Below are 27690 nucleotides of genomic sequence, written 5' to 3'. Positions count from 1 at the left end.
TTTTGTTTTTCCTCTTTATGATTATGTTTATTAACTTTCTTTTTGGTTACCATGAAATTAACAGCCAGGGAAGTATTTTGAAAATTTATATCCTTCTGTTGATGTTTATGTGTGGAGATTAACATGTTTTCATGTTTCTCTTGGTAGTCTATTTAGATCAGTCAAGACATTAGTCCTGTTTGTATTTTATAAAGTGTTATGTTTTAGTTCTAAGAATTTTTGTTAGAGAATATCTGGAATTCCAATATTTCTACCAACCAAATGACTAAAGCATATGCACTAAGTCATGTGTTTTTCACATTGCAGGAAGCCTCTTTTGTACCCACCATCTTCACAATCCCTCCATGTCAGTCTCCAATGCCTCTGACATGGAAATCTCTACATTCTTCTTGACTGGAATCCCAGGAATGGAATACGCTCACATTTGGGTCTCAATCCGTATGTGCCTCATTTACCTCTTTGCTATCCTTGGGAACTGCACCATCATCTTTTTCATAAAAACAGAGGCCTCTGTACGTGAACTTATGTATTATTTCCTCTCCATGCTGGCATTTTCTGACCTGGGACAGTGCATCTCCTCCCTTCCAGCCATGCTGAGAATCTTTTTGTTCAACGCCACAGGAATTTCCTCAGATACCTGCTTTGCTCAAGAGTTTTTCATTCATGGATTCTCAGCCATAGAGTCATCAGTACTTCTCATTAAGTCTGTTGATTGCTTTGTAGACATCTACAACACTTTGAGATACACTTCCATCCTTACCAGTGCCAGGGTCATTAGAATTGGTCTTGTGTTTGCTGGGAAAATATTTTGTTGGTCTTCCCTTTCCCCTTTATTCTAAAGAGGCTGAAATTCTGTAATAAAAGCCTTCTATCCCACTCATATTGCCTCGACCAGGATGTCATGAAGCTGGCCTATTCTGACAACAAAGTCAATATCATCTATGGTTTTTTTGTGGCTCTTACAACTATGTTAGATTTGGTATGCATTTCTGTGTCTTACAGGCTGATTTTGAAAATTGTTCTGGGCATTACCTCACACAAGAGTTGCCTCAAGGTCCTCAACACTTGCATCTCTCATATCTGTGCTGTGCTCATCTTGTATGTGCCTATCATCACCTTGGCTGTCATCCATCGCTTTGCCAAAAATGCTTTTCCTGTTATTAGAGTCATTATAGCTGACACCTTCCTTCTGGTTTCCTCTCTAATGAATCCTATTGTGTATTCTGTGAAGAATCAACAGAGTAGAAATCAGATAATGGGAAAATTATGTGAGAAACAGGTCTAAAGGGAAATTTTAGCTGCAATGACAATTTAACTCAATTGACAATTTCTGAATCATTGTAGGAATCCTAGAATGACAATGAAAGATTAGAGTTTGAACACAAAGATATACTGCATTTCCTCAAAATGCCCATCAGATTTCAAGTTATTGATTTAATTGAGCAGCAACAACTTGCTAGATTAGATATTTGGAAGTTAGTCTAATTCTTATCTCCTCTTTCATTTTAACCTCACTACATAACCTGCCCAGCACCTATATCAATGTGTCAACATCAGCCACAGCAGCACCATCCTAATCATGATTAGATAATTTTCAATGTTTTGTTTTAAAAAAAAGAACATGTTCATTAAAGAAAAAGCAGTCATCTCTAGCACATTCAGCAGTGACTGAAATGTAATGAAGGATTAAGCTCACACTCATACACTCATGGTGTCACCATCTTCTAAACACCTACTGTGTATGTGATGTCATCACCAATTCAAATAAACCATTGTAATTTGCCTGTCCTCAAGTACTGTGAAACATATTTGAATATAGGAGGCTGAAATACATAAAATAATTAAAATTAAATGTAAAAATCATTTACATTATTTTATTTTATTTATTCATATTTTGAAGCATCCACAACATTTCAGAAATGGCCTGCATATGCATAGTGTGCTAGCTATCTCTCATTCATGTTTGTGCGGTACCCTGTATTTCCCATTGTTATAACCTTTATCAACAGTATTGTCTCTTTATTATCTATATCTTACAAATACTATATAAATTATTTGAGAAGCAGATTTTAACTTCTGTCTTTGTCTGTGCCCAGCAAAGTGGCCTAAACATACTAGTTGTTTATTTTATACTTGTTAAAAGCATCATGATTTTAGCAAATTTTATAATATGAATAAAATGTATGGAAAAAATCAATCAGACCAAGTCTGAAAAAACCCATTAATATAGAGCTCACTTGTTCTATAAACTTCTTGGGACAGAAGTGAAATTAAAAGGGAGCAAAAATAGTGTTCAGATTAAAAGAATGGAGTAATTTCATGTATATATAGCATCTAGTCAGGCCCTCATGAAATGTTTACTAACTGAATTTGGACCTACTTTTAACAGGAATTAATAACATTAATTAACACTTAACTATGAAAATCAAAAAGCCTGTATTAGTAAGATAGACCCTGCATTTCGAGACATAAAACTAAACAGCATTATTAAAGCAAACAAAACGTTCTTAGTTAGGCTATTATAATGGCTCACAGATTTGGATTAAAAGTTGCAAGAACCTGGGGAGCTATAGTGCCCCACACTACTGGAGAGATGTTGCTGACACCAATGACTCTCTCTCTTTTCATCTTCCTTCTCTGCTTCTCTCAGTATTCTAAATGAAGCTAATCCACATGGTGGCAGAAATGGTAGCTGTGGAAGCACTTACTTCTTACATCTCAACTAGAGAAGACAGAGAATTGTCACTATCCATTGCATTTAAAGATCTAGTGATAGGACTGAGCAGTACAGCTTACTTAGTGTTCTTAAACCAGAATAGATATCACTTCTGATATGGATTTAACAATTAGCAAAACTAGGTCATATGCCAATCCCTATGGCACTACCCTAATTACTACTACAATCAGTTGTGACTAGAATACACAAAGGAAAGTACTTCTCTTCTTAGAAATGTTAGAAAATGGTATTAGATAGAAATAAACAAAATTAAATTATGTAAAGAAAACTAAGCCAATAGTTATCTACACAACTCCAAAGGTGGCAGAATGACGTCAGTGAGTAGTAGTAGTATCAAGAAATTTACTGAAGTGAAATAATTGTTAAAGCACAAGAAATCAACCTACATGGTAGCCTAACAAAATTTTGTCTGAAATTTTATGCAGACATCATTATATTACAGAAAAGATTAGGAACCAATGTATTAGCAGTAATTATGAATCCTGATGGAAATATTAAATCATCTTCAGATTACTATGATTAAGAAGACAAACAGGTTTTCATATATACACCACCTTTACCGATACCTAAATCTGACTCATAGCGATCTTTACTGATAGCACATATATAAGAGCTATGCAAAGCCCTCTTCTAAAGAGCTGTCTCATCTTTGCAAGGGATTAGAACCATCTGAGGCTCTCTGAAAATCTTAATATTCAGGCAGCATCATACCTACTACCCACTGCAGTCTACTCAATTCTGACTCATCCTTACCTTATAAGACAGGGTAGAACTGTCCCAAGGGTTTCCAAGGTTGTAAATCTTTACAGAAGCAGACTGCCACGTCTTTCTCCCACAAAGCAGCTCCTGGGTTTAAACTTCCGATTTTTACATGCAAGTAAAGTTTTGCTGAAGATCATTCAAGAGTGGCTGCAGTAGTATACTGACAGAGAACTACCAGAAATCGAACCAAGATTCAGAAGAGGACATGGAACCAGGGATATCATTGCTGATGTCAGATGGATTCTGACTGAAAGCAGAGAATACCAAAGAGATGTTTACCTGTGTTTTATTGATTATGCAAAGGCATTCGACTGTGTGGATCATAACGAATTATGGATAACATTGTGAAGAATGGGAATTCCAGAACACTTAACTGTGCTCATAAGGAACTTGTACATATTTCAAGAGGCAGTCATTGGAACAGAACAAGGGGATATTGTGTGGTTTAAAGTCAGGAAAGGTGTGAGTCAGGGTTGCATCCTTTCACTATACTTATTCAATCTGTATGCTGAGCAAATAATCCAAAAAGCTGGACTATATGAAGAAGAACAAGGCATCAGGATTGGAGGAAGACTCATTAACAACCTGCAATATGCAGATGACACAGCCTTCCTTGCTGAAGATCAAGAATACTTGAAGCACTTACTGATAAAGATCAAAGACCACAGCCTTCAGTTTGGATTACACCTCAAAGTAAAGAAAACAAAAATCCTCACAACTGTACCAATAAACAACATCATGATAAATGGAGAAAACATTGAAGTTGTCAAGGATTTCATTTTACTTGAAAGTGCAATCAACACACATGGAAGTAGCAGTCAAGAAATCAAAAGACGCATTGCATTGGGAAAATCTGCTGCAAATGTCCTCTTTAAAGTGTTGAAAAGCAAAGATGTCACCCTGAAGACTAAGGTGCGCCTAACCCAAGCCATGGTGTTTTCAATCGCCTCATATGCATGTGAAAGCTGGGAAATGAATAAGGAAGATGGAAGAACAATTGTCGCTTTTGAATAATGGTGTTGGTGAAGAATATTGACTATACCATGGACTACCAAGAGAATGAACACATTTGTCTTGGAAGAGATACAGCCAGAATGTTCCTGAGAGGCAAGGATGGTGAGACTACTTCTCACATACCTTGGCCATGTTATCAGAAGGTACCAGTCCCTGGAGAAGGACATCATGCTGGGTAAATTAGAGGGTCAGCAAAAAAGAGGAAGACCCTCAATGAGATGAATTAACACAGTGGCTGCAACAATAGGCTCAAGTACAACAACGATTCTGAGGATGGCTCAGGACTGGGCAGTGTTTCTTTCTGGTGTACATAGGGTCAGTATGAGTTGGAACCAACTCAACAGCACCTAACAACAACAACAACAATTGATATTAAGAAAAAAGAAGAGATCCAAATCAAATTTTAACAATGAAAATTATGTAAGAAATGCAATATGTACTGGATGGGATTAACAGCAGAACTGACACTGCAGAAGGAAAAGTTAGTAAATTTGAAGATAGAGCCTTAAAAAAAATCCATCATTCTATTCACTGTTATAAAGAAGATTCTAGCCTAGGCAATAAAGCAAGAAATTAAAATTTAAAAATACAGTTTTCAAAGAAAGAAGTGAAATTGCCCACATTTCAAGGCTTATCTTAAAGTCAAAGTAATGAACATGGTTGTTGCTGTTAGGTGCTATCGAGTCCCTTCTGACTCATAGCGACTCTATGTACGACACAACGAAACATCTCCTGGTCCTGCGCCATTCTCACAATTGTTGTTATGCTTGAACCCATTATTGTAGCCACTGTTTTAATCCATCCCATTGAGGGTCTTCCTGTTTTTCACTAGCCCTCCGCTTTACCTAGCATGATGTCCTTCTCCAGGGACTGATCACCCCTGACAACATGTCTAAAGTATGTGAGACGTAGCCTTGCCATCCTTGCTTCTAAGGAGCTTTCTGGTTATACTTCTTCCAAGACAAATTTGTTCATTCTTTTCGCAGTCCGTGGTATATTCAATATTCTTCGCCAACACAACAATTTAAAGGCGTCAATTCTTCTGTCTTCCTTATTCATTGTCCAGCTTTCGCATGCATATGAGGCGATTTAAAATACCATGGCTTGGGTTAGGGGCATCTTAGTCTTCAAGGTGACATCTCTGCTTTTCAACACTTTAAAGACGTCTTTTGCAGCAGCTTTGCCCAATGCATAGCATCTTTTGATTTCTTGGCTGCTACTCCCATGTGTAATGATTGCGCATCCAAGTAAAATGAAATTCTTGACAACTTCCATCTTTTCTCCATTTATCATTATGTTGCTCACTAGTTCATTGTGAGGATTTTTGTTTTCTTTACGTTGAGGTGTAATCCAAACTGAAGGCTTTGATCTTTGATCTTCATCAGTAAGTGCTTCAAGTCATCACTTTCAGCAAGCAAGGCTGTGTCATCTGCATATCGCAGGTTGTTAATGAGTCTTCCTCCAATCCTGATGCCTTCTTCACATAGTCCAGCTTTTTGGATTATTTGCTCAGCATACAGATTGATAGGTATGGTGAAAAGATACAACCCTGACTCACACCTTTCCTGACTTTAAACCACACAGTATCCTCTTTTTCTGTTCGAATGACTGCCTCTTGATCTATGTACACGTTCTTCATGAGCATAATGAAGTGTTCTGGAATTCCCACTCTTCGCAATGTTATCCATAATTTATTATGATTCACAAGTCGAATGACTTTATATAGTGAATAAAACACAAGTAAACATCTTTCTGGGATTCTCTACTTTCAGGATCCATCTGCCATCAGCAATGATACACCTGGTTCCACATCCTCTTCTGAATCCGGCTTCAATTTCTGGCTGTTCCCTCTTGATATACTGCTGTAGCCACTTTTGAATGATCTTCAGCAAAATTTTACTTACATGTAATATTAATGATATTGTTCGATAGTTTCCGTATTCTATTGTATCACCTTTCTTGGGAATAAGCATAAATATGGATCTTTTCCAGTTGGTTGGCCAGGTAGCTATCTTCCAAATTTCTTGGCATAGTGAGTACTTCCAGTACTGTATCTGTTTGTTGAAACATCTCAGTTGGTATTCCATCAGTTCCTGAGGCCTTGTTTTTCACCAATGCCTTCAGTGCAGCTTGGACTTCTTCCTTCAGTACCATTGGTTCCTGATCATATGCTATCTCCTGAAATGGTTGAACATTGACCAATTCTTTTTGGTATAGTGACTCTTTGTGTTTTCCTTCCATCTTCTTTTGATGCTTCCTGCATTGTTTAATATTTTCCTGTAGAATCCTTCAGTATTGCAACTCAAGGCTTGAATTTTTTCTTCAGTTCTTTCAGCTTGAGAAATACCAAGAGTGTTCTTTGTTTCTGGTTTTCTATCTTTAGGTCTTTGCACATGTCATTATAATACTTTATTTTGTCTCCTTGAGCTGCCCTTTGAAATCTTCTGTTTAGCTCTTTAACTTCATAATTTCTTCCTTTTGCTTTTGCTACTCAACATTCAAGAGCAAGTTTCAGGGTCTCTTCTGACATCTATTTTTGTCTTTTCTTTCTTTCTTGACTTTTTAATGACCTCTTGCTTTCTTCATGTATGTTATCCTTGATGTTATTCCACAACTTGTCTGCTCTTTGGTCAAATCTATTCTTGAGATGGTCTCTAAATTCAGGTGGGATATGCTCAAGTTAGTACTTTGGCCCTTGTGGACTTGTTTAAATTTTCTTCAACTTCAACTTGAACTTGCATATGAGCAAATTGATGGTCTGTTGCACAGTCAGCCCCTGGCCTTGTTCTGACTGATGATATTGAGCTTTTCTATCATCTCTTTCCACAGATGTAGTTGATTGATTCCTGTGTATTCCATCTGGAGAAGTCCACGTGTATAACTGCCATTTGAAAAAAGGTATTTGCAATGAAGTCCTTGGTCTTGCAAAAATCTATCATGTGATCTCTGGCATCATTTCTATCACCACAGCCATGTATTCCAACTACCAATCCGTCTTCTTTGTCTCCAACTTTTGCATTCCAATCACCAGTAATTATTAATGCATTCTGATTGCATGTTTGATCAAATTCAGACCACAGAAGTTGATAAAAATCTTCAGTTTCTCCATCTTCGGCCTAAGTGGTTGATGAGTAAATTTGAATAATAGTCAGTTTAACTGGTCTTCATTGTAGGTGAATGGATATTATCCTATCTGTTAGCGTTGTACTTCAGGATAGATCTTGAAATGTTCTTTTTGACAATGAATGACAACTCCTTTCCTCTTCAATTTGTCATTCCCTGCATAGTAGACCATATGATTGTCTAATTCAGAATGGCCAGTACCAGTCCATTTCAGCTCACTAATGCCTAGGATATCGATGTTTATGTGTTCCATTTCATTTTTGATGATTTGCAATTTGAATACTGGTGGCATAGCTTCTAACATCACAGCAACATGCAAACCCCCACAGTACGACAAACTGACAGACCCATGGGAGACTGAAGACAGTACATAACATATAACCTGTCATAAACATAGTATATAGATCAATGGAATAGAGTAGTGTCCAGAACTAGACCTACAGGTACATGGTCATTTGATTTAAAATAGATGTGCAAAAAAAAAAAAAAGGATTGCCATTGAGTCAATTCTGATTCATAGATAGATGTACCAAGACCATTAAATGTTGAAAAGTTATTTTTTTCAACAAATCAGACTGGAATAGTTGGATAACCATTATGAAAAGAAATTGTACTTTGACCTAGATCAAACATCATATACAATTTAACACAAAATGGATAATACAACTTTAATGTACAAGCTAAAGCTTCAAGAAGAAAACAAAGGAAAAAATATTATTGAACTTGAGTTTGGCAAAGATTGCCATATGTATTGCAAAAATGCACAAAATAAAAGATAAATTGGACATAATCAAAATAAAAAACAATTGATCTTCAAAATATACTGTAATGGAAATAAAAAAGGAATGCCAGAAACTGGGGGGAAATACTTACAAAAATTTTATCTGTTAAAGCACTTGAATATAAAATATATAAAAAACCCTTTCAAATCAATAATGATGCTTAAAGTCAAACAGTTCAATTAAAAACGGGCAAAATATTTGAACAGAGACTTCACCAAATAAAGATTAGAGATGGCAAATTAGCACATGAAAAGATGCTCAACAACATAGGGAATTAGGGAAACGGAAATTTAAAACACACTGTAATACAACTGCATGTCCACGACAATGACTAAAATGTAAAAAAAAACAAAAAAGACTGAACATGCCAATTGTTGGAGAGGGTATGGAGGAGCTGAGACTCCCATTCACTCTTTATAGGAATCGAAAATGATACAACTTTATAAAACAGATTGGCAGTTTCTTCAAAAATTAAATATATAACCCAGTCTGTCCATTTCTAGAGAAATGAAAGCATATATAATACAAAGACTTGTAAATTAATGTCAATAGAAGTTTTGTTTGTAAGTAGAAACATCCCAAATATTCATCAGCATGTAAATGGATAAATACATCATGGTATAGCCATAATTGGAATACAACTCAGCAATAAAAAGGGCTAAACTATCAACTTACTTGGCAACATGGATAAATCTAAAAATAATTAAGTGACTTGGAAGAAGACAGAGGGAAAAAAAGTAAAAATAAAGGACATATGATATGATTCATTTATATAAAATTCTAGAAAGTGCAGGCCAATCTAAAGTGACAAAGCAAATCAGTGGTGACTGAGAAGGGAGGTGGTTGGCAAGGGAGAGATGAGGGTTGAGTTACAAGGCAGTATAAGGAAATTTTTGGGAGTGATGTGTATGTTCATTATCTTCATTGCCAAAAGGTTTCATGGTTGTATACGTAGGTCAAAACTCATTAAATTGCAGTTTATTGTATTTTGAATGTACCTCAACAAAGTCATAAAAATAAACACACATAAAAAACAAAGAAATATGACAGCATCAATAGGATACCATTTCTCCTTCCAGTCTAGAATGGAGTGAATGAACATACAAAGTGATAATTTTTCAAAGTCACGGAAGCAGCCATCGAGAAATCAAACAAAGAATTGCATTGGACAAGTGTGATGCAAAAGACCTCTTTAAAGTGTTGAAAATCAAAGATGGCACTTTGAGCACTAAGATGTGCCTGACCCAAGCCATGATGTTTTCAATCGCCTCTTATGCATGCAAAAGTTGGTCAATGAATAAGGTATACGGAAGAAGAATTGATTCCTTTGAATTATGGTGTTGGTGAAGAATATTGAATATACCATTGAATATACCAGAAGAATGAACAAATACATCCTGGAAGAAGTGCAGCCAGAGTGCTCCTTAGAGGCAAGGATGGCAAGTCTTCATCTCATGTACTTTGAACATGTTACCAGGAGGGACCAGTTCCTGGAGAAGGACATCATGTTTGATAAGGTAGAAGGTCAGTGAAAAAGAGGAAGTCCCTTGAAGAGATGACTGAAACAATGTGCTCAAACGATTGTGAGGATGGCGCAGGACAAGGCAGTGATTTGTTCTGTTGTTCATAGGATCACTATGAGTTGGAGCCAACTCAACAGCACCTAACAACAAGGACAGCAACAGTTTCTATTTATGTGATACTGTTGGGAAACAATTGCATACGACCACAAGGCTCTGCTTAAGATCAGGCGACTGAAAACATCAATCACCTTCACTGATCCCTGAGAACTATACCATTCAAATTTCTCTGATATTTTATCTTACTTATCTTTATAAGTGGAGTCCCTGGTAAATTGCTCTTATTTACCTATCATTACTTACTTAGCTCTTGAAAAATCAGATACAATTAATCAAGCATCACTATGTTGGCTTTGCTGCTGCTCTTAAGCAATAATTGCCCACTAATTCCCACCCTGACATTTTATATCTAACATAGTTCTTATTACTAAAGATCACACTGTTTTATTTATTCATTTATTTTGTTATTATTTATTATTCTTTCATATCTTTTCTATATCACTTCTTTCAAGATGGACTATTCTAACTGAATGTACATTGTTGTTTTGTTTTTGTTTTTTTGCCGTCCAGTTGATTCCAACTCACATTGACCCCATAGGACAGAGTAGAATTGCCCCATAGGGTTTCCTAGGCTGTAATCTTTACAGGAGTATGTCTCCAGCTCTTTTCTTCCATAGTGTGGGAGGTGGGTTTGAACCACTAACCTTTTGGTTAGCAGCCAAGCACATAACCATTGTGTCGTCAGAGCTCCTTGAATGTACATAGGATATAGAATTAATTGCTGAGTACATTTTACATAAACATTTCTCTGTTTTGTTTGATGGTAAGAAACATGGACAACACAGATTCTCCCAAGCTTTGACTTTTCTCTCCCTGATTCATAATACCCAGAGTCAGAACTCCTCAGTCAGTTATTTTGTTACATTTTTGATAGGCCATACTTTTGTCCAATTTATCTCCCTAGTGTAAAAAAACACTTTCCAAAGATAAGGTACATTTAATCCTAAGGTTTACCGCCTAAAATCAACAATTTCCCTGGTGCAAAAAGGGAAAGAGATCTTTTCAGGAAGGGAGAGCTCAGGGAAAAAAAAACAAGGTATTGTAGTATAAGTCATTTCTCATTCTATTTTGTGTAACTTATTTCTATAGAGTACTTCTTGTGAGCAGAGAAGTAAAATAATAAAAATTAAGTATAATTAATCCCTTACTATGTACCATTTAGACACTGTTCTAAATGGCTTATAGGTATTTAATTTATATATCAAATCTACCCAGTGAAGAGATACTATTGTTAACCCTCATTCTATAATTGAGGACACTGAGGCACAGAAAAGACAAGTAGTTATATAAGGTCACACAGTTGGTATGTGGTAGAGTCAAGATTTGAATACTGGAAGTCTGACTCCAGGACTGGAAATTTCAGACAGTTATCTATAGAACTTAAAATTTTCTATATGTAAAGTTGTGGTGATGAAGAATTCACGTACACAAAACAGTGTGGACATGGATCAGGGATCTGTTTTCTTAGAGCTAATCAGGGAAACCCAAAGCGGTTAGATTAGACTGGAACAAATAGTCATTGAAAGCGAATAGTGAGATTTAGAGACAGAAAAAAAAAAAAAAAACCCAAAAAACCTCCCATTCTAGTGAAAATGTTTGAAATTAAATTAGCCAGTTCCTTCTTTATGTGAAGTCTCTGGGTGGTGCAAACAGTTAACGCTCTTGACTGCTAACTGAAAGATGTAGGTTCAAGGGTACCCAGAGGCATCTGGAAAAAAAGGCCTATTGATCTACTTCCAAAAAATTAGCCGTTGAAAACCCTACAGAACTCAGTTCTAACATGATACAGTTGAGGCTGCCATGAGTTGGAACTACTTGAAGGCAATTGTGTTTGGTTTGGTTTCTTTATGCAGAAGGTCAGCAATCCACAGAAATGGGTGACAGATTCACTCTCACACAGAGATTCAGTGTACTGGTTTTTATGTGCTGAGTATAAATTACCCTAATTTTCTGTTGTAATGTCTTTTGTTGACTTTTATTAACATAAACTTTAGTTTGCTTCTCTATTCCTTGAGGTTTTCTGTTTCTGCAGCAGAATCCAGGAGTTTGCCAGTAGTCTCTGTGGACTCAATCCCAAGGCTCTGTCCAAAACTGGGATTAAAGTGCAATTTGTTCTTAGAACTCTCTCTTAGGTGCTAGATGCTTAATATATAAACATGTCCCCTATACACTGTTTAGAAAGAGGACTCAGTGCTCTGCTACATACTGTTTTATGTACATTTCTTGTGAAAGAATGAGGTAAGTTAGTTGCTGATTTATGGTGAGTAGGCGTTGCAGTCAATGGAGAGAGGCATGAGATGAGCAGACTGATCACTGAACCACATAGCCAAATTGTACCAAGCAGAAAAGCAATCATGTTTTTAAATGATGTTGAGCATGTCTTTAAAAACCTCTCTGAAAGTTTCGAGGTATTTAATACTATCCTGCTGAGCATTGCATTGGATGAAATGAACTATGACAATAGGAAGGAATGAGACCAGTAGAGACCTACTCTTCGAGTGGACACGTATATTTAACCCCAATGTAAGCAACAGAGATTCAAGAGCCTTGGTCTTGACCATTATCTTTTTACTGGGAAAAGGTATTTTAGTTTTTATTTGGTCAAGGGCAAATAAGAGAGTCAGTATTCTTACAGGCACTTGTTCTTTCTTGATGGACTGAGCTCAGAAGAAATGGGTAGTTTTTTTTTTTTGGTTGGTGTTGTTGCTGTTGTTTGTTTATACCCTGGTATGTTTCCTACATTAAAAAATAAATAAATAAAAATGGTATGAGTGTGGAGTTGTGCAAAGAATGAAAGCAAAGATCTCTATGTTTTATTCTGAACTGCACTAGCTATTCAACAGATCCCAGAGTAAGACTCTTAACTTCATCTTGAGTAGCTTGGTTCTTTCTCTAGCATTTTGAAGGCATTACTTAAATATATTTCTCCATTCCCTTTAGACTACTGAAGGTGATTCTTTCTATACCGAGACACTGCTTTCCCAGAGAGCTATAAAAAATACCTTTCCTAGTACCAATATCATCTGAGACTTTCAGGGTTGTCTTCTCTCCACACTTCTAGTGTCTTGACCTGATAAGATGAATAAGCCAAGGGAGTGCTGCCTCCAAAGCCAGGGTAGCATTAAAATGTGCTTGCAGAGTACAGGATGTGGTGTGGATAGTGAGCAGAAGTGTGAAAATGATGTTAGACCATCCTCCTTTTTTTTTTTTTTTTCCACAACTGATACTCTGCACAGTTTGTAAGTCAAGAACAATGACTATGCTCCTTGCCAGGAATCTCAAGGAGCTAGCCCTTGTCCTAGAACATCTGTATGTCTCTTACAGTCTGTTTCCGTGTTTGTGAGAGGCTACTGATATTGGGTCAGAGTTCTTACATATTTGTCTGTATGACAATCAATAATGAGAAGTCATTACAAGAAATTATGTATGTTTTGATTGTAGGAGTGCCTATAAACCTGAGTCTGTGATTTAGTTTTATTACAGATTGCTTACAGGCATTTTGTATTGCTTCTTTAGTGTATTAACTTGGTCCCATATGTAGTTTTGATATTTCCAGTATCACTCACCAGAGAGTAGATTCTCCATGTTGTTGTGTGCCATCAAGTCGATTCTGACTCATAGCGACCCTACAGGACAGAGTAGATCTGTCCCATAGGGTTTCCAAGGAGAAGCTGATGGATTTGAACTGCCGACCTTTTGGTTAACAGCCTGAGCTCTAGATTGCCTATAGTGTAAGCAAATCCTATTCTCTTCCAAAGCAAATGGCAAGCTTTGAATGCTAGAAATCTGCACTGGGTTTGCTGTAAGCCTTCCTTGTTTGAAATTAGAACTCAGTCAGCAGGCTTAATAGATAGTCTGAATTTGACCATCATCTGGCCTATTCAAATGGCTATTGGGAGGGTTCACTATAAGAGCTACAGTAAAGGGCCCAGTCATGTATCAACTGTGTGTTCTATTCTATGCTGAAACACTAAGCTAGAAGTTGACATATCACTCTTTTCTCCTCTTCCCATACTCCTCCTTCTCATCGTCTTCTTCTACTCTCTCTCAGTTTCTCTCTCTCTCTTTTTATCCTTACAGGAGGAGCAGCTTCACCTCTTCTGACCAGTGACAGGATGATATACCACAACAGCAGCATTTTTCATCCAGCCACGTTTTTCCTTCTGGGAATTCCAGGTCTGGAAGGGATCCATAACTGGATCTCCTTGCCATTCTGCTCTGTTTACCTTGTGGCTTGGTTGGGCAATGCAACAATTCTCCTAGTAATAAAGACAGAGCAGGCCCTCCGGGAGCCCATGTTCTACTTTCTGGCTATTCTTTCCACAATTGATTTGGCACTTTCTACAACCTCTGTGCCCCGCATGCTGGGCATCTTCTGGTTTAATGCTCATGAGATTAACTTTGGAGCCTGTGTAGCTCAGATGTTTCTGATACATACTTTTACTGGCATGGAAGCTGAGGTCCTACTGGCTATGGCCTTTGATCGTTATGTGGCCATCTGTGCTCCACTCCACTACACGACCATCTTGACCGTCCGTGTGTTGGTGGGCATCAGTATGTGCATTGTAATCCGTCCAGTCCTGCTTACACTTCCCATGGTCTATCTCATCTATCGTCTACCCTTTTGTCAGGCTCGTGTAATAGCCCATTCCTACTGTGAGCACATGGGCATTGCAAAATTGTCTTGTGGAAACATCCATGTCAATGGTATCTATGGGCTGTTTGTAGTTTCATTTTTTGTCCTGAACCTGGTCCTTATCGGCATCTCCTATGTTTATATTCTCCGTGCTGTCTTCCGCCTCCCATCCCAGGATGCTAGGCTGAAAACCCTAAGTACTTGTGGTTCTCATGTTGGAGTCATTTGTGTTTTCTATATCCCGTCAGTCTTCTCATTTCTTACTCACCGATTTGGGCAAAACATACCACGCTATATTCACATTCTTATTGCTAACCTTTATTTGGTTATTCCACCCTCACTTAACCCCATCATTTATGGTGTGAGGACCAAACAGATACGGGAGCGAGTGTTCCATGTTTTTACTAAAAAATAATCCTCCTAGCACTTTCCTTTACGGAGAATGTTGATCCAGCAAGGACAATTTGTATCTTGTTAAAAATATATCTCTTGGTCTTAACATTACTGCTGTAAGTTGTTGAAACAAATTGGTTTATTCCTGGCTGCTGACTAATGGATTCTGAGACTTGAAGAAACTTCATTGTATCTCAAGTTGAAAGGCTAACTGACTATTATGGGAAGAAGCTGTGTGACTTCTGCCTGTACGACTTCACTCAGAGTTCTTGATAGCATAAGCCAAACAAAAAACATCAAACTCATTACTGTCAAGTTGATTCCAACTCATTGCAACCTCAGGTGTTACAGAGTAGCACCGCTTATAGGGTTTTCTTGGCTGTAGTCTTTACAGAAGCAGATCACCCTGTCTTTCTTCTGCAGCTCCACTGGATTGATGCGAACTACTAACCTTGATGTTGGTAGACAAGTGCAAACCATTTGCATCACCTGGGGATCTTTTGATAGCATAAGGCTGCTTCTTTTACTGAGAAAGAAGATATTATACTGAGTCTTTTGTGCTCTGTAATGAGAGAAATATATTAGATATTTGACCCTGGGTCCTATTTTGCTCATTCATTCATTCATTCGACTATTCATTCAATATGTCTGCAATCATTCTAATTGCTGGGGATAAATCAATGAATCAAACTAATATAAGTGTCTTTCCTTGTGGAGCTTACATTCTCTTGTGTTCATAAAAAGCAAAGTTCATAAATTAAAAAAAAAAAACTGCCAATCTTAGAGACTGAAGTTGAATGATCTGCCAAATGACTAAGACTCAGTGGAATAATAGCCAAAACAAACATATAATTTAAAAACTATTTCTCACTAGTACTAATAGAACCCTATCACTGGTTGCCACTCTGTATTCAGACTCATAGAATAAATGTAAGTGTGCTGTAATCTAATTCAATACAATATCTATGTGATGTATGCTGGCCTTTGCTCATCACTTTATCCAGGTTCTTCTTCAATCTATATTTGATCCTGAAATACTCTATCCCCAAATCCAAGACCTCTCATTCTAGAACTATGATTTATTTTTAATTCCTCCATAGAGTTTAATGGAAAAACTGTCAGACCAAGCTGTGAATATCCACTTTTCATGAGGCTGAAAGGCTTCCAATTGATTTAATAATAAGATTTCCCAAGGCCCAAGCAGTGGTCTTTCTCACCATCAACTTTGTCACATTGCTTTACATTATTTTTAAATTTTAATTATTTTGTCTATTTCACTCTTACAAAAAAATAAAAAACTAAAGTAAAATTATAACACTTATCTTCGGTTCGACCACCCAGAATTAACAACTTTTGACATTGCACTCTTTTCAAATATACTGTTTAATAAATTTATGCAACATTAAAGTTGAAATCACCTTTTAGTACTGCCTCAACCCTATTTCTCTCCTTTTTTTCACGGGCAAAGTCTAGTATGTGTTTTTATAACATCAAAGTATAAATTTGTAGTTTTACATCCGCTTACAGTATTTTTGTTGGATCATCTGTTACTGGTCCACCAGAAGAAAAACTCTTTGAGCTTTTTTTATAATAATGGTTTATTCATGTTTATTTTTGTTGTTAGTTTCCATCGAGTCAGCTCTGACTCATGGCAACCTTATATATAACAGAACAAAACCTTGCCTGGTCCTTTGCCATCCTCACAGTTGTCGGTATGTTTAAGCCCACTGTTGCAGGTATTGTGTCAATTCTCATGGAGGGTTTCCCTCATTTTCACTGACCCTCTACTTAACCTAACATGATGTCCTTTTCTAGCAATTGATCTTTCCTGATGATGTGCCCAAAGTAAGCAAGATGAGGTATCACCATTCTTGCTTCTAAGGAACATTCTGGCTGTACTTTCTGCCAGACTGATTTGTTCATTCTTTTGGCAGTCTGTGGTATATTCAATATTCTTCACCATTCATTTATGTATTCATCTATTAATAGATATTTATGTTATTATTTTTTTAAATTAGAATGTATAGTACACATCTTTGTATGTATTTCTTTGTATATTTTTAGGGAATTTTTTTCAGGTTTTATACTCTGAAGAATTGTCAGGGAACAGGTTTATAATCATTCTGAAGTATTTCTGCTATCCTAATCTTTGTTTTTGAGTCACCATATTTTTAATATTTCATTTTCATGCTTTCCATTAGTTGATTTAATTTCCTTTTACAAATGACCTCACTCTGTTGTTTAAAAGCTGTACATTCTATGTCTATTCTTTTATTAGGTGATATTAAAATTTTAATGTGTCTAACTTCACCTTATGTTTTCTAAGAAAATAATTTGTAACTAACCTACTATGAGCAAAACAAAAACTTTAGCCCTCTTTTACTTTTTTTTTGTTTTTCTTCTATATACTTTTATCTCATGTTACAATCATCTGAAATTGTATTTCTAGGTGTAAAAAACCACATTTTAAATTAGCAATTTTTATTTTATCATATACAATTTAAATAATTTATTTCTACAACAAAATCTTCATGGATATCACTTTGCTCTGGGATTCACTAATATTCATGGAGAACTTGTTATCGTATCCCCCACCCCAACCCTGCAGTCAATCACAATTCGCTTGCTTTAGTAACTATTAATAATATATGTATGCGTAAAAATATCCTTTGCCCTCATATTTGAATAATAGATTGAAAATTATACACCATTAATGAATAATCTAAAAATGAAATTAACAAAACAATTTCAATTACAATAGAATCAAAAAGAGTAAAATAGGAATAAATATTAAAAAAAGTGCAAATATTTCATACTGAAAACTATGAAACATCCTTAAAAGAAATTAATGAAGATCTAATGGGAAAAATATTTGCAAATCATGTATCTGATAAGGGACATGTATCCAGAATATACAAAGAACACAAATAACTCGACAATTAAAAGACAATCCAATCAAGTGTGCCAAACTTGAATAGACTCTTTTTTTCACAAATGACCAAAAGTAACATGGAAAAATGCTCAATATTATTAGTCACTGGGGAATTGCAAACCAAGACTATAATGAGATGATATTTCACACTCACTAGGATGGCTAAGATTAAAAAGACAAGTTAAATAGCAAGTATTGGCCAGGGTGTGTGGAATTGGAGCCTTACGTATTGCTGGTGGGATTGTAAAATGGTGTAGTCATTTTAGAAAACAGTTTGGCAGTTCTTCAAAGTGTTAAGCATAGACTTATCATATGATCTACCATTTCCACTCCCAGATATATACTACAAGATAATTTAAAACATATGTCCACATACAAATTTTACACAAATGTTCAGAGCAGCATTATTCATAATAGCTTCAAAGTGGTAACAACCAAAATGTCCACCACTGATGAGTAAATAAACAAAAGTGTTATATCCATACAATAGAATATTATTTGGTCATAAAAAGGAATGAATCATTGATACATGCCACAACATGAATGAACTTTGAAGCATGATACATGAGATAAGACAGATATATATTGTAAGATTTAATTTATATTAAATACTCAGAATAGGCAAATCTATAGAGGCAGAATGTAGATTAATGTTTACCATAGTCTACATGGACCGGGAGTGGGGAGTTACTGCCGAAAGGTATTGCATTTCTTTCTGAGGTGATGATGATATTCTGGAATTAGTGGCAATGGTTTCACAACTCTGTGAATATACTAAAAACCACTATATTTTACATCTTAAAAGGGTAAATTTTATAGTATGTGAATTTTATGTCAATAAAGTTGTTATTTCAAAAAATAATGCATACTATATGATTTTTTTCATATAAAGCTATAGAAAATTTAAACTAATACATAATGACAGAAAACAGATGATTATCTTGGAAATGAGGTGGAGATGAACAGGGGGGTAGAATTACAAAAGGATACCAGAATACATTTGTGAGTGATGGATGTGTACATGACCTTGGTTGTGGCAATGGCTTCACAGGTGTATACATATGTAAAATCTTCTCAAATTGTACAATTAAACTTTGCAAAGATTGTTATATATCAATTACACCTCAAAATAGCAGTTAAATATAAAAAAATTAAAATTAAAAAGTTAATTCAAAATATAAACAGTGTCAGATACACAACACCTGAGATCATTCCACGTATACGTGTGTGTATACATATACATATACACACACACGTATATATACACATATAAACCAAAAAAACGAAACCCACTGCCATGCAATCAATAGATCGCTTTAACCACTGAGCACCAGGGCTCATACACACATACATACATACATATATATACATATACTTTAAAAAAACTAAATAAGCTTCTAGCCAGTTTTACAACCCAGAAATGTTTCCTCGAGGATCTGGAAGCCACCTCTCTGACACATAACTATCAAGGAAGGTACCATCTATATCGCAGGTTCTGTGGGAGGATTGTTGTTGCTGCTGTTAGTTCCCATGGAGTAGATTTCTTCATGGTGACTCCATGTGTGCAGAGTAAAACTGCTCCATAGTGTTTTAAAGGCTGTAAACTTTCAGAAGCAAATCACCAGGCCTATCTTCTGATGTGCTGCTGGGTGGATTTGTCTAACCTTTAGCATTTAACTGTTTGCACCACCCAGGGACTTCTGAGAGAAGGTAGGGGCCTAATTTAGTCTGGCTCTTTGCTTCAAGTTACGAAACTGTCATAAAGATATGAGAAGTATCTTCTTCCTTTGGATAAAGACAATTGGTAAACACAGGTTACTACCCAGATTAATAGATAAATTTAGAATGAACTATGTGTGATAAACAGTACTATTTTGTACTCTTTTTTGATTGATGAAGATGCCTGTCTTCTGGAACAAAGATGAAATTGGACCTTATCGGGGACAAAGGCCTTCGAGGATCTGTATTTTCACCTTGTGTTTATTTACAATTTTAAACTAATATGACTCTTAATTTCCATCATAAAAATAAAATGCAAGGTAAACTAAGGAGTCAAATAAATAATAACAAATATGACATTCAGGAAGTATGGAAAGGCGAGGAATTTAAAAAATTGGAATATCATTCCCAGAAACACAGTGATTGTGTGTGAAACAGTACGGTAATATAGAAAATACCAGTAGTATGGTAAAGTAGATGGCGACCAGTTTGGAGATAGGATGTATTGTTCATGTTATAGAACAGAAAGTAGTTTAAAACCTCCTAAGGCCTTACAATGTATAGAGAGAAGGAAATAATTCAAGATAGCTTCTTAAGAACAATAATGAAGATTTAATAACTTAGACAATCAGTAACTTTCTTTTCTTGAAAAAGATGATGAAAATGTTTAATAACTCATTGCTGTCTAGTTGATTCTGACTTATGGCAATACAATGTGTTAGAGAGTAAAACTGCTCCACAGGGTTTTCTTAGCTGTAAGATTTACTGAAGTAGATAACCAAGCTTCTCTTCTGCGATGTCCCTCGGTGGATTTGAACCACCAATCTTTAGTTTAGTAATCTAGCACAAATGGTTTGTGCCACCCGGGGACTAAAAATACTTAATACTTTAGACCAACTCCAATCAAAATAGTTGTCTCAAGAACTTCCTGTAATAGTTTTATGAGGAATTGTCCTTGATCTGTAAGAAATAATATTTTGATGAATTAGTATTTTTTTCTTTGAGGATGAGTGTGTGAAGGGGAAACACTGGCATCAGAAATATCTTGGCCTTATTGTAGAAAATAATTGTGTCTAATAGAACCACAGTTTGAAAGGGCACTCATTTGAATGTACTGAATACTTCCTTGCATATATGTGTGTGGATTTCAGAGGTAATGTCTATCACTGCCTTCTTGTGTGCTTCTCTTTTCTTCCTTCTTCCCTGAAACAGAACTTCGGACCTTTCAAGGAAGCTTTGAGGTCATAATCCCAAGGCTCGTGGCCGGACAGAGATTATGATATGGGTTTATTTTTAGTGCTGTCCCTTAAGAGACTGAATGCCAGTAGTTTCAAACTCCATTCTCTGAGGCAGGCATAATTGGACTCTCTAGTTCCCATCCCTGATGGAGATAGGTTGTATATTGACCAAGGACTCTAAGTGAGTCCTAACCATAATTTCTTTGCTCAGAGGTAAGGGGAAGGGTTTGAACAGATGTTATCTGGGAAATACTGTGCATCCCCCATGACGCCGCAAAAGCACAGTAGACTACTGAACAAGAATGATATCTTTGATGGGAATTTCTTGGGATTCAAGTCATTCAGTAATCACTGGATAGAAAACTTTCATATGTTTTTAATATTTAGTAATTCCTATTATTTCTTACAACTGCAAGATAGTGAAGATTATGGTCTTTCATGGGAGTGAAAAAGTTGAAGTTAGGAGAGGACCTCAGCTGAAAGTAGGCTCACAAAACAGACACCATGGGAGGAAGCAGGGAACTAAGAGCCCTGGAGAAGTGTCTTAGGCAGACTCTTCCTGCTGTCAGAGGACATTTGATAATCAAGCTTCTCTGTACTCTTAATGATCTTTCTTTCAAAACCAAACCTGTTGTCATCAAGTCGATTCCAACTTGCAGTGACCTTATAGGACAGAGTAGAACTGCCCCATAGGGTTTCCAAGTAGTAGATGGTGGATTCAAACTGTCAACCTTTTGGTTAGCAGCCCAGGCCTTAACCATTGCATCTCCAAGTCTCCTAATTATCTTTAAGTAGATATATTTATCACCATTTGGATTTATGCTTTCTCCAATTCTTCTAAATTCAACGAGGGGTTATACTTCTTTTTATTTTAACCATTCCTTCCTTCTTTCCCTCTGTCCTACTTCTCATTCAATCTCCCATGCTTCATTCCTCTGACTCTCTTTTCTGTATTCATTCCATTTCATTTTCCTCTAGTTTTCTTTTCTTTCCTCATTTTGTCTGATTTTCTGAATTTGAAAAGGAATTATCAGAGGATGGGGGTAAGATTCTCTGGATATCATTCAAGGTAAGGTTACAGATCTTATTATTTCATCCTGACCTGGGAGAGCTAGGTCCGTGATGGATTTATTTCCCTCAAAACCCTTTATTTCAATTCCTCTGTCTACTTTGCATAAGCTCCTTGAATACAGGAAATGGGGCAAAACCTCAAGTTCTCTTTGTTCTCTTATGTTTCATCATGATCCAAGTAATAAGGGAAAACATACTGTTCTAATATGAAATATTCTTGCTCTGAGCTTATTCTCTGTTTGTCCAATCTCCCTGTTCCTGTATTGTTTTAATGTTTGTTTGATAGGGTTTATCTGTTTAATGATTTAATGAGGAATATCTGTTGGTTTTCGAGGCAAATTTTTGAATTTGAATTCATGTGAAAATTAGTATCAAATGAAATATACTTATGAAATTTTGCATAAAATGTATCATTCTTTATATGTATATGACTTTTATGTTTTTTGTCTGTTTAAGACAGTGTGGTGGTATGTACGTATGTATCTTCATCTGTCTCTGACTTAATGATTTTTTTTATGCTTGTCCTCAACATCATTAATTTGGGAAGTTTTCAGTCTTTGTTCATGAAAAAATTTAGTGAAACAATGGGTATATAGAATTGCAAAGGAAGATATATATAACCTCTTGGCACTGGTTATGCTATTAATCTTCATAAAAGATATAATCCTTGGATTCAATTGTATCCAGTGTCATAAATCTTTCTTTTGTTTTTTTCATAGACCTATAGAGATAAGAAACAATATCACTGCCTTCTCTTGCACTCTACTACAACATGAGCTAACTGTTTAAAACTATTCCTGTTTTTTTTTTTTTTTTCTTTTCTTTTTTTAGTAATGGACCATATCTCCCTGTATTATAGCCAAATTCAGAATGCCCCATCAAAATACAATGCTCTATCCATCCACGTTTTTTCTTTTAGGCATCCCAGGACTTGAGACTGCCCATGTCTGGATTTCTTTGCCCTTCTGTTTTGTTTACATTATGGCTCTTATTGGCAATGCCACCATTTTGATAGTCATATAGACTGAGAAAATACTCCGGGATCCAATGTTCTTCTTCCTGGCCATACTCTCAGCCATAGATGTGGCTCTCTCCACATCATCAGTGCCCCAAATGTTGGGTATCTTCTGGTTTGATGCTCATGAGATTGGCTTTGGAGCTTGTTTGACCCAGATGTTTCTTGTACACACCTTCACGGGAATGGAGTCTGCAGTTTTACTGGTGATGGCCTTTGACCACTATGTGGCCATCTGTGCACCACTCCACTGTATAACCATGCTGGCACGAATTGGATTGGGTATCATATTGAGTGCAGTCATGCTCATGCTACCCTTTATCTACCTAATCTTCCGTCTGCCCTTTTGTGAGGCCCACATTATTGCTACACCTACTGCGAGCACATGGGAATTGCCAAGTTGGCTTGTGCCAACATCCGATTCAATGCCATTTATGGGCTCTTTGTTGCTTCCTTCCTTGTCCTAGACCTCATACTGGTTGGAATCTCCTATGGCTATATTATCCAGGCTGTATTCCGCCTCAAATCTCAAGATGCCTGTCTCAAAACACTGAGCACTTGTGGCTCCCATGCTGCAGTCATGTTTGTTTTTTATACACTCGCCCTCTTCTCCTTCCTCACTCACAGGTTTGGCCAAAAAATACCCCCTTATGTCTACATCCTTGCTGCCAACATCTATGTGGGCCTCCCACTTGCACTCAGTCCTGTTATTTATGGGGTAAGGACCAAGCAAATCAGAGAGTGTATGATCCAGGTATTTACTAGCAAGTAGGGGACTACTACACTCATTGATCTTTAGGGATGAGACTCTGTACATAATGACAATATTACTCCACCTCCATAGCAATACTTTGACAAGAAGTTACCACTTTATTTGACCATATGAGAAAATACTGACTGGGACTTCAGGATGACATGATCAAATAGTTCAAACCCTGGGAGACACTTACCAATTTAAGTTTTTTGTTACGTTTTCTTTAGTTTTGCTGAATGGTTGCAGCCTCTGACTACAGTAGTCCATTATTCTTGAGAAAGAGAAATGCAGGAGATTCACAGATGGGCTCCTATAATTTAATGTCTTGGAGTTTCTCTGTTTAAACATGGTTCACATATAATAGAAATCTGTGTGAAATTCCTGTTGATATGTCTAAATCTATCCCAATTCTCATTTGTCAACACTGTAGTATTCTTTTCAAAGCCTCTTCTTCTTTTTTCCTCCAAAATCCCATGGAATCTATACAATCACATAGCTTTTTTTTTTAACCTCATGAAGATAATTACAAAAAAATACCTAAATTTTTTCATTAAAAAAAGAACACCCAAGCCATCCCTCCAAAACAATAACTTGATGATTTAAGAATTAAATGTCAGTATACTCCTAGACAAATCTAGAATTAAAGAGGAGCCTGAAGAGTGCAATTTTTTAACCTAAAGAAAAGAAAACTCATGTTATAAATTCAGATCAGGTAATCAGCTGGCGATATTGTAACTTTTGACAGTAATCTGTGCAGCCTCAAAATGAGCCCAATCTTTTCCTCCTGGAGTCTCTAATTGTGTGTGTGCTCATGTGCGTGTGTGTGAATTATTGGGTTTCAAATAGAAATGAATGTTCCAGACCACAGTATATCAGGGGCATGAGAAAGAATTTTTCAGTCAGCTTCTCCTCTCTTTTTTTGTGGTTTATATATATGCATATATATAACAGAAAATTTGCCGTTTCAACATTTTTTACTTGTACAATTCAGTGACATTATTATGTTTAGCATGTTGTGACACAACCTTTCTTGCTGAAAACAAAGAGAATTTGAAGCACTTACTGATGAATATCAAAGGCTAAAGCCTTCAGTTTGGGTAACACCTCAACATAAAAAAAACAAAAATCCTCAAAATTGGACCTATAAGCAACATCAGGATAAACAGAGAAAACATTGAAGTTGTCAAGGATTTCATTTTACTGGGATCCACAATCAACACCCATGCAAGCAGCAGTCAAGAAATCAAACAACATATTGCATTGGGCAAATCTGCTGCAAAAGACCTCTTTAAACTGTTAAAAAGCAAAGATGTCAGTTTGAGGACTAAGGTGTGCCTGACCAAAGCCATGATATTTTCATTTGCCTCCTATGCATGCAAAAGCTGGACAATGAATAAGGAAGACCAAAGAAAATTTGACTCCTTTGAACTGTGGTTTTCGCAAAGGATATTGACTGTCAGAAGAACAAATAATCTTGTCTTGGAAGAAGTACAGCCAGAATGCTCCTTAGAAGTGAACAACTTTTTTTTGATTTTTAACTTTATTTAAGACAGAGATAAAAATGACTCAGTAGAAAAACATTAAAATATTCCACAGCATTGTCTTAAGATTATACCCTCAGCTGTATAGAATTTATAAAGCCATGCCAGAGTCCATTTAGAAAGAGGAATGAAAGAAATTAGCATCTTCTAGGAGTAGTTGTTCAGGAGAGAATGTTGTCATAAGGCAATGTCCTAAACTTCTGAGACCACAGAATACAATAACAAAACATATGAGGGATATGAGTAAAACTAATTCTTTGAGAAACTTGTTGCCAAGTAAAAACTATATCAAATAAATCAATGTATAAAGGACAAATAAAGCTATTTTATCATATAGTATAACAATACTTACTACCAGTTGCCATTGAGTTCACTACGACTCATGGTAACCCCATGTGTGTCAGAGTAGAACTGTGCTTCTTAGTATTTTCCATTGACTAATTCTTCAGAGGTAGAGTGCCAAGACTTTCTTTGGAGGTGTCTCTGGATGGACTCAAACCTATAATCTTTTGGTTAGCAATCAAGCACATTAACCATTCGCACCACCCATAATGATAGATAGGTAATATTTTATGGGATTTTAGACAAGAAAACTTACACAATGACAAAAAAAAGTTTGTCTTTAATGAAATTTGAGTGATTTCTGCTAAGTCTTCTAATCAAACCTGAAAAAATAAAGTTGAAATAATAGCTTTTATTAATTTCTGTTCCAAATATCTCTTAAAGCATAATATTGTTTGAGAAAATGCAGCACAGACATTATATAAATCTAACCACACAATATAGCTGAGTAACTTAAAATCTGGGCCATAAGTCAGAAAGAACTAGATTTTTCTCTTAGACCAATTAGATTCATAACTGGCATGGCGACTATGTTATGTTTTTTCATTTTCTCAAGACTGCAAGGAAGAGGTGGTAGAAACAATAATTTTTTATCATATATTCACCTGAGGAAGTTGTATGGTCTTATATTAGAGTATTAATGTCCAAGGACAAAAGGAAATCTATGTGTTGATAAGAACATCTAAATACAGCACCTTTAAGGAGCTCCCTGAGTCCACAACGGCACAGATCCAGAGTCTTATTTAACTGAACAATGAACTTTTCAGACTTTTCATCTATTCTTGCAAGAAACATCCTATCAGTATGTTTAGGTACATGATCACTGTCACTTTATTGGCTAGAATGAATCAACCTAAATCATGAATATATAAACACTGAAAAACAGAATGGAAACTCTACATTTTGGTGCATATTATATGTTCATATGTAATCTAATAACCTCATAATACTGTACTTTTTAGAACTATTCATTTAAAATAACATAGGTATATATGAGATCATTTGCTCCATGACTTCTTATATTTCTTAGAACCAATGGGCTTACCTTTGCAATTTCTACAATGTTTTATTTTTTCTCAAACCTGCTATAAGATTTCCTAGTAAAATGTTACTAATTTTTGTTTTTGGTCATATTTACATCACTAGTAACTATATTCGTGCCTGATACATAATAAACAAAGCATTCAATAATATTTGTTGAATAAAGAATGTTTCTTGAATGGTCTGAATCCTCATTTTTTTTACATAACATAATACTCTCTGTGTTTATAGATAAAGATGCATACTGTAACCAGTATGAAATCATTTAAAATAATACACTTGATATAACTAATCACAGGTAATATAAAATGTTATTTCATAAAATTTGTCTCCTCATGCATACAAAGTTTCATATCTGGTAGAGAAGTGTATTCTTTGTAGGTTCTTTCATGAGGCATCATATACAGGAAAGCGTTTTCTGCTTTTTCATACATTTTGACTTGATCCACTAACGACTCCTTAATTTTAATTCTCACCACATTTACTAAGGATCCTTGGTGGTAGAATGGTTAAGCGGTCTGTCACTAACTGAAAGGTCAGCAGTTTGAACCAACCAGCAGCTCCGTGGGTGAAAAGACCTAGTGATCTGTTCCAGTGAAGATTGCCTGGTGTTTGTATCCAGTAAAACTCTGTCATATAGGGTACCTGAGAGTTGGAATTGACTATACAGCACAAAACAACAGTAACAACCACATTTACTGTGCAGATTGTATCTATACCAAAATATTGCATGAGCACAGTAGACACTACTACTACTATTACTAATAATACAGTCTCTCAAAAGTCTCTATAAAGGTAAATGTTTACAAGTGTCTTAATCTAAGATCTCCAGAGAAATTAGGTTTGGAAACCAAAAGAGTCCACAAATTTATTTAAAATTCAGAATTTTTGAAAAAGTTGGAATATGTAACTGTGTCAGGTGCTTCTTAAGCACCCCTCAGAGCCACTGG

The 27690-nt window shown here is 36.0% G+C and overlaps 2 protein-coding genes and 1 pseudogene across 2 annotated transcripts; all 3 read left to right on the top strand.

The window, feature by feature from the left end:
* Positions 1 to 344: 344 nt before the first annotated feature.
* Positions 345 to 1285, top strand: LOC101358893 (olfactory receptor 51A4-like). The gene is given in 2 exon segments (XM_012559308.2): positions 345 to 801; positions 804 to 1285. Coding segments are annotated over 2 exon segments (939 nt in total).
* A 12888-nt stretch (positions 1286 to 14173) lies between these two features.
* LOC101358634 (olfactory receptor 52J3) lies at positions 14174 to 15109 on the top strand. The gene has a single exon (XM_004389086.1). The coding sequence runs from the start codon at positions 14174 to 14176 to the stop codon at positions 15107 to 15109; it is 936 nt and encodes a 311-aa protein (XP_004389143.1).
* A 7808-nt stretch (positions 15110 to 22917) lies between these two features.
* Positions 22918 to 23834, top strand: LOC101358365 (olfactory receptor 52J3-like; annotated as a pseudogene).
* Positions 23835 to 27690: the final 3856 nt, after the last annotated feature.

This window comes from Trichechus manatus, unplaced genomic scaffold, assembly GCF_000243295.1.
Source record: "Trichechus manatus latirostris isolate Lorelei unplaced genomic scaffold, TriManLat1.0 scaffold00232, whole genome shotgun sequence".
Taxonomy (NCBI): Eukaryota; Metazoa; Chordata; class Mammalia; order Sirenia; family Trichechidae; genus Trichechus; species Trichechus manatus.
This window is presented reverse-complemented; position numbering and strand designations above follow the sequence as displayed.